Raw genomic sequence first — 15,961 nt, forward strand, 5'->3', positions numbered from 1 at the left:
ATTTTGCTTCCTTTGAACAATTGGCAGCAAAATTTAACTTACTAAACATTTTTTAGATATTTACAAGATAGACATTTTGTTCAATTAAAGATCCCTGACTTTGTGTGAATTCCTGTTGCAAATGTTCTTAATTTATTTTTGACTTCCCTTTTGTGCACGACACTGTTGCAATTTAAAGTGGTCCGAGAGTACATATGTCTAAAGTTAAAGTGTCTCGTTTTTATTCAGATATATATCCTCTGTAACAAATGTAAAATTTTAGATTCTTTATTGATTCACATGTTCTAGACTTACCCTAGTCTACCAAAATTTTTGAAAGGCATTTTTCAAACTTTATCGGTGATTCTCAAGGTCAAATTAGAACTGTGCCCTTTAATTGCTTTATTCAGATCATTTCAAGAAGATGATGTTTTACTGACTCCAACTCTAAACCAAATTTTATCTTTTACGTCGTTAATAGCCAGAAATGCAATTGTGGAAAGATCATACTCCATCTACACATGATATCACATCTTAGCTAAGTCTAGAAAACAAAATTAGATATACTATTAAAGATTCAAATGTTAACTTTCAAAAGATGTGGAGCCCATTAATGGACTATTATCATAACTTAAAGAATTGGGGTGTTTAAATGCTCTGGTGCTGTGCTGTCAGGTTCCAGGATGTTGTCACCTGATTCCCATGTATCTTTTTAAAACTTTGCTTAATGGGTTGGGGTTTGAATTTATAAGGTTTTTTCTCTTTTTGTTTGGGATTTTCTTGTTTTGTTTTGATTTTGATAAGATAGATCATTGTTTTATTCAACTGTGAATATTGTAAACCATAACCATTTATGGAAAAAAAGCAACTTTATAACTTGACAATTTATAATTTCATTTTTTTCCCTCTCCATTGGGTTGCGTTTTTTGTTACGCTTTGATATATTACCAATGTTTTCTGGATTTTTGAATTGTGTTCATATTTGGATAATTTTTCTTTTATTTTAATCCTGTTGAACATAATAGAGTTTTATTGTTCAGTTGTTTATACTTTCAATATTAATAAATATTTTAAAAAGAAAAGAAAGGACCGATATGCATAATAATTACTTCAGCCAGAGAGTAGTAAATCTGTAGAATTTATTGCCACAGGAGGTTGTGGAGGACAGGTATTGGGTGCATTTAAAGAAGAAGTTGATAGGTTCTTGTTTAGCCAGGACATCAAAGCCTATGAGGAAGCCAGACAGTAGGGCTTAGTGGAAAAATGGATCAACTCATGATTGAATGGCAGGGCAGAACCAATGGCAGAATAGTCTATTTCTGATCCTGTGTCTTATGCTCTTACAAACCATGATTTGAAGGGCAGAGCCAACTCAATGGGATCAAAGGCTCATTTCTGTTCCTGCTTCTTATGGTTTTAGTTTTTGTACATTTTAATTAATTGTATTGCCCATGGGACAAGATCTATTCATTATATTTTGTATCCCTCTTTAGAATTGTTCTAGTACTCAAATGGGTCTTTGACCCAATGAGCTGACTTCTCAACAGAACTACCCTACAATGCCCACACTCTTGAAAATTCTGCAAATTATTATTTTTTGCCTCACTGCCCTTTTGAATGTCCTGATTAACTCTTTCAGCCTCTCCTACAGGCATTACGCCCCTGATCATTGCCACTTTATATCTAATGTACTTTCTCACAACCTTCTAATTTTGTTTAAGAAGTTCCTGTTAAATTTTTCCCCTCTCGCTTTAAACTTATGTCCTCTAGTTACTGATTTTCCCCTATATGGGCAAAGGACACTGCATTCACTTGATTTATTCCTCTCAGGATTTTGTACACCACTTTTGAGATCCTTCTGGACTCCCTAGCCTACTCAACCTTCTCCCTCTAGCATGCTACCCGAGTCCTGGCTACATCCTTGTCAATCTTCTCTGCGCCTGCTCCAACTTGATAACATTTTCCCAACAGTACGGTGACCAAACTGAACACAACACTCACCAACATCTTATTAAACCCAACTTCTATACTCAGTACTTTGACTGATGAGGACCTCTGTGCCGAAAGCCTTTTTGATCACCTTATCTACCTGCGATGCTGCTTTCAATGTACTAAGCATCTGTACTCCTAGATGCCTTTGCTCTACAACACTCCCCAAGTCCTCACCATTCACCCACGTTAGACATCCCAAAATGCCACACATCATATTTTTCTGCATTAAATTCTATCAACCATTTTTTTCCCACCAGTTCAACCGATCGAAATCCTGCTACAAACTCTGGCAATGGTCTTCACTATCTAATATCCTTTAGAATTGTTTATACTTCAGTTGTGCCCCCTCTTCCACTCCAGAGAAAACCGACCTTGTCCCACCAGTCATCGTAACAACTGAACATTCTGGTGAATCTCCTTTGCACCCTTTTAACTGATATCACATCTTGTAATGTGGTGAGAATAATTGTGAACACTCCTCTAGCTGAGGTCTGACCAAGGTTTTATAAAGTTGGAGCATAAACCTCCCTGCTCTTGTATTCAGTGCCCCACCTAATGAGGGCCAGTATCGCAAATGCTCTCTTAACAAATTATCTACCTTCCAGGATCTTTGGACTTTTATGCTAAGTTCTCTTCAATCCTCCCAGGACCTTGCCATTCATATATGTCCTACCCTCATTAGTACTCCTAAAATATACCACTTCCATTTTATCATCACATCTTTATCACCCTATCGCTGCCCTCTATACAGTCATCAACCCCACTAATCTTTATCACCCTATCACTGTCCTCCATACAGTCATCAGCCCCACTAATCTTTATCACCCTATCACTGCCCTCCATACAGTCATCAGCCCCACTAATCTTTATCACCCTATCACTGCCCTCCATACAGTCATCAGCCCCACTAATCTTTATCACCCTATCACTGCCCTCCATACAGTCATCAGCCCCACTAATCTTTATCACCCTATCACTGCCCTCCATACAGTCATCAGCCCCACTAATCTTTATCACCCTATCGCTGCCCTCCATACAGTCATCAGCCCCACTAATCTTTGTGTTATCTGTGAACTGAGTGAACAAGCCTTCTGTTCACATCTAAATCTTTGCTGTTAATTACAAACAGCAAAGGTTCCAGCACTGACTCCTGTGGGAAAACCTCTACTCACATGCATCCAATCACCAAAACAGCTCTCTCTCCCCCCCAATAACTGCCAAACCATCTTTGCATATAATTTTCCCTAGATCCCATTGGCCCTAATCTTTTGGACAAATCTTCCATGTGGGACCTTGTCAAATATATACTGAAGTCCAAGTAGACAGTCGACTGCCCTTGCCCTTATCGATCTTCTTGGTTACCTCTTCATATTTCCCACACATAAACCCATGCTAACTATCCCTAACCATCCTTGCCTTTTGAAATACAAGTAGATCCTGTCTCTTGCTTGCAACTGACGTTACAGTAACTTGCTTACAACTGACATTGAACATGCTGGCTACCAGTTCTCTGGCTTATCCTTGTAGACTTTTTAAAATAGAGGTATAATATTAGCCACCCTCCAGTCTTCTGGCACTTCATTTATGCTTAATCTGATAAAAAATATCTTTGTCCATTACATCCTTTGATATGCTTGATCCTGCCCTATGGATTTATCTATTTTTTATTCATTTTGAGACCTCTAGCACCATCTCTAATGTGGGCTTTCTTCAAGACATCTCTTTCTACTTCCTTGAGTTCCATTCCCTCTGTCTTTCTCCATGATAAATACAAATAAGAAATATTTGTTAAGAATCTCACCTATATCCTGTGGCTCTATACACACATTATGTTGTTGATCTTTAAGAGGCTCTATTCTTTTGCTAGTTATTCTTTTGTCTTTAATATACTGACAGATTCTTAACTTTGCCTGCCACGCCATCGAACAACCACCATCTATTTCCCTCTTAGTGAACTCCTACATTATGTATACTGCTTAACAGATTGTTTTGATTTTAACTGTTTGCAACTGTCACGCACCTTTTTTCTCGACCATATCCTCGATCTTTGGATGTTCAGGGTTCCCTAATCTTGTGAATAGATTGAATGCTGAAGGATATTTGAATTGTAATATTTAAGCAAGTTCAAGTTTATTATCATCTGGCTGTACACATACAACCCAATGAAAGTATTTCTCTGGATCCCACAAACACACACACACACACACACACACACACACGTGTGTGTATATATATTTTTTTAATATATATATACACATAAAGCTTTATACACACACACACACACACACACACACACACACACACACACACACACACACACACACACAAAGCTTATTTCCCAACCTAGCTGACTGGATTTTGTATGCTCCTGTACCACCAACTCAATAGTATTATGTCAAAGATACTGTGTGTTGGAATGAAAGGGTCTTCTATAATTCATTTTTTTAATAATTTTTTATTTTTCACACTGAACCATATCAACCAAAATATATACAAATGTTTCTCATTAAATATACACAGTGGGATTTTCTCCCTTTTTTCCCCTCCCTCCCCCCTTCCCACCCCCCTCCAAAACCAATATTCAACATATACCATGAAACAATGTCTTCACACAATGAAAAATAAACAAAAAAAATGTGTCATCTACTTTTACACACTGAATCAAGTCGTTTTGTCTTCTTATCATTTTAAGGGGTGGAGGTCCAAGGAAAGCCCTCTCTGTTATGTTCCATGTATGGTTCCCAAATTTGTTCAAATAATGTGACTTTTTAAAAAATTATATGTTATTTTTACCAATGGAATACATTTATTAATTTCCATGTACCATTGCTGTATTCTCAGGCTCTCTTCCATTTTCCAAGTTGACATTATACATATTTTTGCTACTGTTAAGGCTATCATAATCTTTTTTGCGCTTTATCCAATTTGAGGCTTAATTCCTTACTTATGTTATTTAGATCTCTGGATTTTTTGGTATGTTATTTTTTGTGATTTTAATATCTGATTTAGATCTTCCCAAAACATTTTCACTTTTGTACATGCCCAAATTGCATGTATTGTTGTTCCCATTTCCTTCTTACAGCAAAAACATCTATCTGATAATGTTGGATTCCATTCTTTTAACTTTTGAGGCGTGATATATAACCTGTGTAACCAATTATACTGTATCATGTGTATTCTTCATTTATTGTATTCTTCATAGTTCCAGAACATAACTTTTCCCATGTTTCATTTTTTATCTTTATGTTTAAATCCTTTTGTTTAGGTTTATAGCTTATTTCACCATTTTCCTAATCTTGCATCTTAATGTACATGTTTGTTATAAATCTTTTAATTATTATTGTGTCTGTAATTACATTTTCAAAGCTGCTTCCTTCTGGTAATCTCAGTCTGTTTCCCAATTTATCCTTTAAATAAGCTTTCAGTTGATGATATGCAAACATTGTACCATGAGTTATTCCATATTTGTACTTCAACTGTTCAAATGTTAATAAGTTATTTCCCAAAAAACAATCTTCTATTCTTTTGATTCTTTTTTTAAAGGAAAGGTTATCTATTGTAAAAGGGATTAGTGGGTTTTGTGTCAATAACAATTTTGGTATTTGATAATTCGTTTTTTTTCCTTTCTAAGTGGATCTTCTTCCATATATTAAGTAAATGATGGAATACTGGCGAGCTTTTATAATGCACCAGCTTTTCATCCCACTTATAAGTATATGTTCCGGTACTTTCTCCCCTATTTTATCTAGTTCTATCGTAGTCCAGTCTGGTTTTCTCTTGTCTGGTAAAAATCTGATAAATACCTTAATTGTGTGGCTCTATAATAATTTTTAAAGTTTGGTAACTGCAAACCATTTTAGTTATACCTCTCTGTTAATTTATCTAACGCTATCCTTGGTTCCCCCCCTCCCCTCCACAAGAATTTCCTTATTATTCTCTTTAGTTCATTAAAGAATTCCTCTGTTAAGGGAATTGGCAATGATTGAAATAAGTATTGTATTTATTTACTTAAAGGAAGACATTCATTTTAATGCAATATACCCTCCCTATCAACGTTAGCAGTAATTCTTTCCAATGTTCTAAGTCTTCCTGCAATTTCTTTATTAGTGGCTGATAATTTAGTTTGTACAGGTGGCTTAAGTTATTATCAAACCTGATACCTAGGTATCGGATTGCTTGTGTTTGCCATTTAAATGGTGATTCTTTTTTAAATTCTGTATAATCCGCGTTACTCATTGGAATCACTTCATTTTATTTGCGTTGATATTGTACCCTGATATTTCTCCATACTCCTTCAATTTCTTATGTAATTCTTTCATTGACATTTCTGGTTTTGTTTGGTATACTATGATGTCATCTGCAAATAAGCTGATTTTATACTCCTTCTCCTTTATTTTTTTCCCTTTTATTTTATTTTCTGTTCTTATCAGTTCTGCCAATGGTTCTATTGTCGAGGCAAACAATGAGGGGGGATAATGGACATCCTTGTCTAGTTGACCTACTTTAAATTGGCTCGAAACATATCCATTTACTGTTTCCTTCGCCAGTGGTCCATTATATAATGCTTTAATCCAATTAATATTTTTCTGGTAGATTGAACCTCTGCAATACTTTAAATAAATAGTTCCATTCTACTCTGTCAAAGGCCTTTTCTGCATCTAAAGCAACAGCCACTGTTGCTTGAATTGCATGAATTAGATTAATAAATTTACACACATTATCTGCTGTTCGTCTTTTCTTAATAAATCCAGTTTGTTCTTGCTTTACTATTTTTGGTACAATCGGCCAATCTGTTTGCTGATAATTTTGCTATTATCTTATAATCTGAGTTAAGTAGAGATATTGGTCTATATGATGCTGGTGTTAGTGGATCCTTCCCTGTCTTTGGTATTACTGTAATTATTGCTGTCTTACATGAATCTGTCAAATTTTGTGTTTTTTCTATCTGGTTTATTACTTCCAAGAGAGGAGGAATTAATAACTCTTTAAATGTTTTATAGAGTTCTATTGGGAATCCATCCTCTCCTGGCATTTTATTGTTCGGCAGCTTTTTTAATATATCCTGTACTTCCTCTATTTCAAATGGTTCTATCAGTTTGTTTTGTTCCTCTTCTTGCAATTTCGGCAGTTCAATTTTAGCTAAAAATTCTTCTATTTTATCATCTTTCCCCTCATTCTGTTTGGTATAATTGTTCATAAAATTCCTTAAAGTTCTCAATAATTTCTATTGGGTTATATGAAATTTGTTTGTCCTTTTTCCTTGATGCCAAGACAGTTCTTTTAGCTTGTTCTGTTTTAAATTGCCAGGCTAATATTTTATGTGTTTTTTCTCCCAGTTCGTAATACTTTTGCTTTGTTTTCATTATGTTCTTCTCTACCTTGTACGTTTGTAATGTTTTGTATTTTATTTTTTTGTCCGCCAATTCTCTCTTTTTTGTTATCTCATCCCTTTTTACTAGTTCCTTTTCTGTGCCGACTATCTCCCTTTCCAACTGCTCTATTTCCCGATTGTAGTCCTTTTTCATCGTAGTTACATAACTTATTATCTGCCCTCTAATGAAGGCTTTCATTGCATCTCATAATATAAATTTGTCTTTCACTGATTCCGTATTTATTTCAAAGTACATTTTAATTTGGCGTTCAATAAATTCTCTAAAATCTTGCCTTTTAAGTAGCATGGAGTTTAACCTCCAACTATATGTTCTTGGTGGGATGTCCTCCAGCTCTATTGCTAACAACAGGGGTGAATGATCAGATAGTAATCTAGCTTTGTTCAGTTTTCCTAACATTCCCTTGAATATGGGCCGACATCAAAAACATATCAATCCTTGAGTATGTTTTATGCCTACTCGAATAATATGAATAATCCTCTCTTGGGTGCTGCCTCCTCCATATATCAATGTTTCATTTCCTGCTGAGCTAGTTTTATTTTGAAGTTTTACTTTAAAATTTAAAAAAATGTGATATCATGGTCTTTTATTGTCTTTATTTATCGAAATTCATTTCACTCCCTCGTCCCCTGATTTTGAAACATTGCATTTTCTTAAGTGGACCGCCATTTTAAAGTGATTCTGCAATCTAGAAGATTTGGAAAAATGGCAGGTGTCCAGTCCCGACAATCCCGTATAAAAGGTTTGGCACCTGTATGTACAACAAAAAACTGTGCTCGAAGATGAGGTGCCGAAAAAATCTGCTTTAGAACTGCTGTATTTTTTTTAGAAATTACCGTAATTATAAAGGAAGAAGATGTGCATTAATATAGTCCCTCTTCACTTCCCTTCCAGTATATCTTAAAACCATTTCTAACCTGTAAAGAACTTTTGAAGTACAGACATTGCTGAGTTCTGACAGTCTTTGATCTGATGGGTATCTGATTCTTTTTCCCAGAGGTGCTGTCCCACCTCCTGAGTGTTTCAACATTTTGTTGTAGTTCATATTTCCAGCCCCTGTTGGGTTTTTTTTTTTAAATTGATGTTCTAGAAATGTGACAGGCAGTTCCCACAGGTAACACATGATAATGTCTAATAATCAGTTTCATTAATGTAGAGTGTGTGATAAATATTAGTGAAGTCACGAGGGAAAAACCTCTGCCTTTTGAAATGCCATGGAATCTTAAAGGCAGCAATGAGAATCTTGGGAACAAAATATTTTGGCTCCTCTCTGAAATGTTGATTTTTTTTGCACAGCAAAGTCCTAGAAAGTGGATTTGTTTCTGACAGATTATTACATAATGCTGCTTTACATATCTTGCCTGTGACTTTCGGAAAACTCGACTGTTTAAAGGAAAATAGTTCCGATCCCCTGAACTGAATACAATATGCATGTACACCTGCATTAATTAATGAAAATGTACTTTATGGACTGCATATGCATGTGAAATATTTTTTAAAGAAATTATATATCATTTAATATTTGCTAATTTGAAATCTGAGTGTCATATGCAATTTGAGCTTCTTGAATATCTGAGGAAAGAAAAGCAAAGTTATGAATATAATCATCGTAGCCAAATGAAATGTTCAGAAATATTTAAGCACCAGGTTTTTTTTTACAGGCATATGGATCACTCCATGCAGATGGTTGGCAAAGGATTATGCAACGTGGAAGTGAGAGACTCTTTGACTTATTCTGAATTTGTTCACCGGTATGTTTTTGTAATCAAACATAGTACACTTTGCTACCCTCTCCCCACTTGGAGTAAGGATTGGATTCCATCGAAGCATGACCTTGTTGCCAGGTGTGCTACAGGCACCTTGATCTTATTGACCTAGAAATTAATGAATATATGACAAGCTACTGGCCATTACTGTAGTAAAGATATTCCCAGGCATAAGATATGAGGGACTTGAGCTACTTAATAATTTCCTGGAACTTTTGCCTTGTATTAATCATCTCTCTGCTGAAAATACAGTGATTTTCACAGCAAATTCCCATGGTGATAAAAGTTTCTGAATTTAAGCTACTTTTTTTATGCCACTATTGCCTGGGCTGAAAATTAATGGCACTAAATACATGCATTGATATGATTTATGAGCATATTTTTGAGGAAATAATTTGTTTTATTCCCTCTGGTTGAGAGTCTTTGTGAAGCTTTTGGTGTGGGCTACAGACTGAATTTTGCCTATTGATTGAAGTTGGCATTTAATTATTGGGATTCTATCTAAGTAAGCTGCAGGACAAATTTTCCCCTTCTCGTCTGGCTGGAACTAAGAATGCAAAGGCATTAAACTCTGGTCGGGAATTGTCTGTAGGACTCCAAATGGTAGCAGTGGCATAGAATACATTATAAATGGGAAAATCACAGGTGCGTGCAACAAATCCAATGCAATAATCAAGGCTACATGTTGACTGGACAAATGAAATTGGTGTTAATAATGCAGAGAATGAATACTGAATTTTGAGATTCAAAGATTGAGGAATCTTTCATTGAGGAATCAAAGATTTATTATTTTAGATTCAAATATTGTGCAATGAAATGAGATTAGGGTTAGGAGATAAGAGTGGACAGTTCTCTGTTACATGAGTTACAGCAAATGTATATTCCTTCAAGACAAAATTGGTCCAATCACAGATTACTAAAAGATTCCATTAGATTGAAGGAAAATAGCTATTTATTTGCCAGAAGAAACTGAGTTTATAATTCAACAAAGGATGATCATAAAATTTGATAAAGGTGAACCAAGAATGTGAAAGTAAATATGTAAGAAACATAAAGAGACTCGGAGATTCTTAGGGTAGGTCAAAAGAAAAAGTCTCCTGGTGACGGCAAATGTAAATCCCTGACAGAGAAAGAATGGAGAACTTAAGGGGAAATAAGGAAATGACAGAAGCGTTAACAATTTCTGTCTTCATGGAAGAAGAAAAAAAACTCAAAAGACACACTGGATAACAAAAGGAAAGGTTCCATTATTGTCACGTAATACTACAATTAGAATGCAACATACATGAAATTCTTTAACAGAGTCACCACTTTGTCTCTCGGCCCTCAGAAATATACAGCACCTGGTGTTCCTAGGCAGTCCTCCCTCCAAATACTGACCAGTACTTGGAGGGGAGACCAGACAATCTCAGGTGTATTCAGGCTATTAGGTGAGCAAACAATTAATGAAGAAAAATTCCTATAAACATTAATGAGGCTGGAAAATGATACATCCCAAATGTTTTAAAAAGGATAGATATAAGATGGTTATCACCTTTGAAATTCTATAAATTCTGATTCCTGCAGATTAGGGAGTAGAAAATGTGTGCCCACTGCTTAGGAAAGGAGGACGAGTTTAAACAGAGAACAATCAACCTGATAGGCTGACCTCAATACTTGGGGGAAATGGTAAAATCTTTAATATCGATATCAACGTGTATGATTTGGCATGTAGAACGGTGAATAGGAAATCGTGTTTGATTATTCTTTTGACGTTCCCTATGGAAATAACTGATCCAATGGATGGGGGAGGGTGGAGAAGGTTGGCATTGGTGGATAGGTTGTATGTGGATTTTTAAAAAAGCATTTGATAAGATCCATACAGGAAGATGCTAAAAAATAACAGAACACACGGGATTGGTGAAAATGAATTTGTGTAGATTCAAAGTTGATGGATGAAAAAATAAAAGGGTTGGTGGGTTGTGATGTGAGAAGTGTATGAACCCCAATCATTGATTTGGCTGAGAAGACCAAATGTAGCATTTCCAAGTTTGTCAATGACCTGAAACCAAATAGGAATGTGATGAGCATACAAATGGCCTTCAGGAGTTGCCAGAAAAGCTGAGTTAATGGGAAACAAAATGGCCAGATGGTGCACAATGTGGAGGAAAAAAAGTGAGGTTATCAACTTAGGTAGATAAAACACAAAGGCTCATTTTATCTCTAAATGATGAGATTGGGAAGCATTAATGTTGAAAGAGATCTAGGTGTCATTATTACTTGGACTACTAAAGTGAAAATGCAGTAGGCAGACAGATTATGTATTGATTTTTATTATCAAAGGATTTGAATACAAGAGTAAAAATGTCATATTTCAATTATTGATGTCCTTAGTGAAACCACATCTGAAGTATTAAGTACCATTTAGTTCTCCTTACCAAATGAAGTTTATGCTTGTCATTAAAGTGCAACAAAGATTCGGTGCATTTGTTTCTGGATGGCAGACTTGCTGTATAAGGAGTGATTGAATAGAGCAAAATGAGATGTGATTTTAAAACCTGCAAAATTCTTTGAGGGCTCCAAAGGATATGAAGATGTGTCCAGTGGCAAGATGTCCAGACACAGGATCACAGTGACAAGAGTCAGGCAGTCCAGGACAGAAATGAGAGGAGCTTTCTTTACATAAAGGTTTGTGAATCATTGAACTTCTCTTTTCACTAAAACTTGGAAGCTCAGTCTTTGATTTCTGAGGATAGGGCTTTTTTCTTTGGGGCGAAGGAGGATGAGAGGTGAATTAATAAGTCTTTAATATTGTTGGACATGGAGAGAGTGGACCGCCAACACCTCTTTCCCCCAGATGATAGTAGCAAATACCAGAAGACATCCGTTTAAGGTGAGGGGAGGAAAGTTGATGGGAGATGTTTGAGTAGTGGCTGCCTGGGGTGGTGGTGGAGGCTGATACATTTAAAAGACTGGCATGTGGATACAAGAAAAAGGGAAGGTTCAGATTGTTGAGTAGGATTATAAGGTCAGCACCCATCATGGGCTGAAAGGCCTGTACTGTGCTGTAATGTTTATGCTCTATGTTGAATATTAGAAACATCAGAGGAAATGAGGATTTGGCATGACTACGACCTCAAGGTAGAGGACAAGCATTGATTTGCTGAGTAGTGGAGCAGGGCCATGGGACCAAATAGGCCATTCCTCCTCCTTTAGAAAATATCTTCTTTCCTTTTGTTAACTTACCTCTCAGCCAAACTGGCATAAACATCAGCACAAAGTATGTTAATCAGAAATTGAAGTACTAATTTAAACAAAATTTTTCTCAACAGCCTTTGAGAAATATTTTTGACATGGTCAATCTGTTGGTCCATTTATTCTTGAGAAGTTTTGTCATCATTTCACTAATGAGAGATTCGGGGGTGCAACAACCTAAATGATGACAGTTGTTTCTAATATCACCATTGCAGGATTGTTGGCTCAGGGCAAAATCGGTTTTATTTGTGAAATTAGTGAAAGGGTCAAGCAGGGTCCTTGAAATAATTCCTGGTTTCATGTGCTTGCATATTGGAATATAGTTGCTCTTGCTACTGACATCTCTTTGATTAGTAACTTCGAGTTCAAGAACTACCAGCAATTTAAATTAATGGTAGCATATTATTTAAACTTTCTTCCCATCTCTTCTAACCCAAAGAGGATAAAATGCTCATGTCCTAAATAAAAACTTAAACATAATGTCCACAACTTGCAGGTACGCGTATTCAAAGCCAGTGGTTATTAGAGGACTCTCTCGGAATGAGGTAAGTGACCACCAATGTGTTACTTTCTGATGAAATACAATAGAGTTGGAAGCAATTTGGCTGTATTTTAATGTTTTATATACATGAGAAAATGAATAATTTCATGGACAAAGGATGTTTTATGCTGCCTCTGGTTCATTTACTATCTTGCCTTCCAAATACTGATCCATGTAAGTAGAAATAGTTCTTCTCTATTTACGGTTTTGAACACTTGTTAAACCACCTCTGGTTGCAAGAAGAACAGCTCACCTATATAACCATTTAACAATCACAGCACAAAAACAGGCCAGCTCAGCCCTTCTAGTCCATGCCGAACACTTTCTTTTGACCCACACCAAGCCCATAACCTTCCATACTTCTCTTATCCAACTTTTCTTTAAATATTAAAATTGAGCCCTCATCTACCACTTTTGCTGGAAGTTTGATCCACATGCCTGAGTGAAGAAATTCCCCCTTCAATCTCAATCCATGTCCTCTTGTTTGAATTTCCCCCACTCTCAATTTACTCTCTGTCCCCCTCATAATTTTAAAGACCTCTATCAAATCACCCCCTCAATCTTCTACACTCCAGGGAGCAAAGTCCCAGCCTGTTTAACCTTTTGCTGTAACTTTCTCCAGTTTGTTGATATCCTTCCGATAATTCGGTGACCAAAACTGCACACAATATTCTTAATTTATGAAGGTCAACATACCAAAAACTTTCTTCACCACCCTATCTACATGTGGCTCCACCTTCAGAGGATTCCTAAATCCCTTTGTTCTATGGCACTCCACAAATGTCTACCTATTTAACATGTCTGCCCTCTGCTGATCATTCCTACCAAGATGTAGCACCTTGCACTTATCAGTATTAAATGCCATCTTTCAGCCCACTCTACTAACTGGCCTATATTCCTTTGCAAGTTTTGAAAACCTTTCTCACTGTCCACAACACCACCATACTTACTAATCCAGTTTACCATCCCATCATCCATATATATGACAAACAGCAATGGACCCAGTAGCAATTCCTGGGGCACTCCACTCGTCACCGGCTTTCAATTTGACATCACTACTCTCTGGATTCAACCTTAATGATTGAATCTTCCAAACCAACCTCTTATGCAGAACCTTGTCCATATCCATAGCCTTCCCTTTGTCAAAGTAACCTCCTCAAAAAATTCCATAAGGTTTGTTATACATGATCTACCACACACAAAACCATGTTGACTACTCCTCATCAGTCCCTGTCTAGCCAAATAATTGTATATTCCATCTCTAAGAACACTCTTCATTAATTTACCCATCACTGACGACAGACTCACAGGCCTATAATTAGCCGGTTTACTTTTAGAACTTTTTTTAAACAGTGGAGCAACCCTCCTATCTTCGGGCACCTCCCCTGTGGCTAATGACATTTTAAATATTTCTGTCAGAGCCCCTGCTATTTCTACACTAGCTCCCTAAGGGAATATCTTGTCAGGACCTGAAGATTTATCCACCTTGATTCTCTTTAAAACAGCCAGTACGACCTCACCATTAATCTGTATATTTTCCATGACCTCAATGCTAACATTTCTTACTTCACCTGACTTGATATTCTTTTCCTTAGTCAATGGTGAAAAAAAATTAAAATTTCCCCCCCATCTCTTCTGACTCCTCACTTAGCCTCAAGGGCCCCAATTTTATCCCTCACTATTCTTGTACTATTAATGCACCTGTAGAAACCCATTAGATTTTTTTTTTTTTTTTACCTTGCCTGCCAAAGCAGCCTTGTATCTCCTTTTAAATTTCTTTCTTAAGATTTTTTTTTTGCACTCTTTATATTCCTCAAACACCTTCTTTGTTTGACGAAGCTGTACCCAAACCAAATTCCCAATATCCCTTGAAAACCAAGGGTCCCTATATTTTCTAACTTTTCCTTTTAATCCTCACAGGGACATACTGACTCTGTACTCTCCCCTTTGAATATCCTCCATTTATCGGTTTCATTCTCCCTAGAAAATAAATGATCCCAATCCACACCTAAATTCTTTCAAATCTCCTTGAAATTAGCTTTGTTCCAATCCAGAATCTCATCCTTATGCCCAGCCCTATCCTTCTCCATAATTAACCTAAAATTAATAGTATTATGATCACTGGACCCAAAGTGTTCCCCAACACAGATGTCTGTCACCTGACCTAACTCGTTCCCTAACAGGATATCCAATACTGCTCCCCTCTCGAGGCAGTTCTTCTATGTATTGATTTAGAAAAAAACTTTCCTATACACATTTGACAAACTCCCAACCCACCTAGTCCTTTTACAGTCCCAGACAATGTGTGAAAATTGAAATCTACAATCACCACCTTATGTTCACTACACATTTATGCTATCTCCTTACAAATTTGCTCCTCTAACTCTCTCTGTCCATTAGGGAGTGGATAAATAACTTTTCCATTGCGATTTTTTAAAAAAAAAAATAAAATCTCTTCTAGTCCCTCTCAAAAGATTTTAGCGTTAATTCCTGAAGGGTGTTGCCCAGAATTGGAGGCATCCTTCTGCCCACCTCTGAAAGGAAATTCCCTTTGAGGATTTGATGTCTGCTCTTTTAAATACTGTTTCAAATTTTAGGGGGCTTTTTCACATACTCAGCAGCATTCTTCCCTCTTAAATTGACATTACTATCCAGTTGATCATTGTCTTAACATTGAGAAAATTAAAGTAACAATTTTATGCTTAAAAATTATATGGCTTCATTTAATTGTGGTCACTGAGTGTTGATTAATTGTACTAGAAAATATATAGCCTTGCCTCCAAAATTGCTGAATTAAAATTCCTATTTTTAAACTAACTGCATGTGCCCTGTGGGTAGTTTCCCAAAACACTTCAAGCACAGTGACATGAATGACCAGATATTCTGCTGTTGCTTTTGGAGCAAACATTGGCTGAAGTGTACATTGAGTTCTTTAAATGACCACCTGAACAACTGGAACCTCCAGAAGCATTTCCCTACACTTCCCATGAAGTCCTGCAAAATTGGCTTCTCAAAAACAGTAATTACAGACTTTTCCTTTTTCGTGTTTTCAAAAATAA

The 15,961-nt window shown here is 36.3% G+C and overlaps 1 protein-coding gene across 10 annotated transcripts in view; it reads left to right on the forward strand.

The window, feature by feature from the left end:
• jmjd8 (jumonji domain containing 8) overlaps nt 1-15,961 on the forward strand; it is a 184,595-nt gene that overhangs the window by 145,905 nt on the left and 22,729 nt on the right. For all 10 annotated transcript variants that reach the window (XM_069906214.1, XM_069906213.1, XM_069906215.1 and 7 more), the window contains 2 exons: nt 9,023-9,112; nt 12,858-12,906. In XM_069906214.1, the coding sequence (XP_069762315.1) occupies nt 9,027-9,112; nt 12,858-12,906 (135 nt within the window). In that variant the 5' untranslated portion in view covers nt 9,023-9,026. The remainder of the gene's footprint in view (nt 1-9,022; nt 9,113-12,857; nt 12,907-15,961) is intronic.

The sequence above is a fragment of the Narcine bancroftii genome, chromosome 12 (genome assembly GCF_036971445.1).
Source record: "Narcine bancroftii isolate sNarBan1 chromosome 12, sNarBan1.hap1, whole genome shotgun sequence".
Taxonomy (NCBI): Eukaryota; Metazoa; Chordata; class Chondrichthyes; order Torpediniformes; family Narcinidae; genus Narcine; species Narcine bancroftii.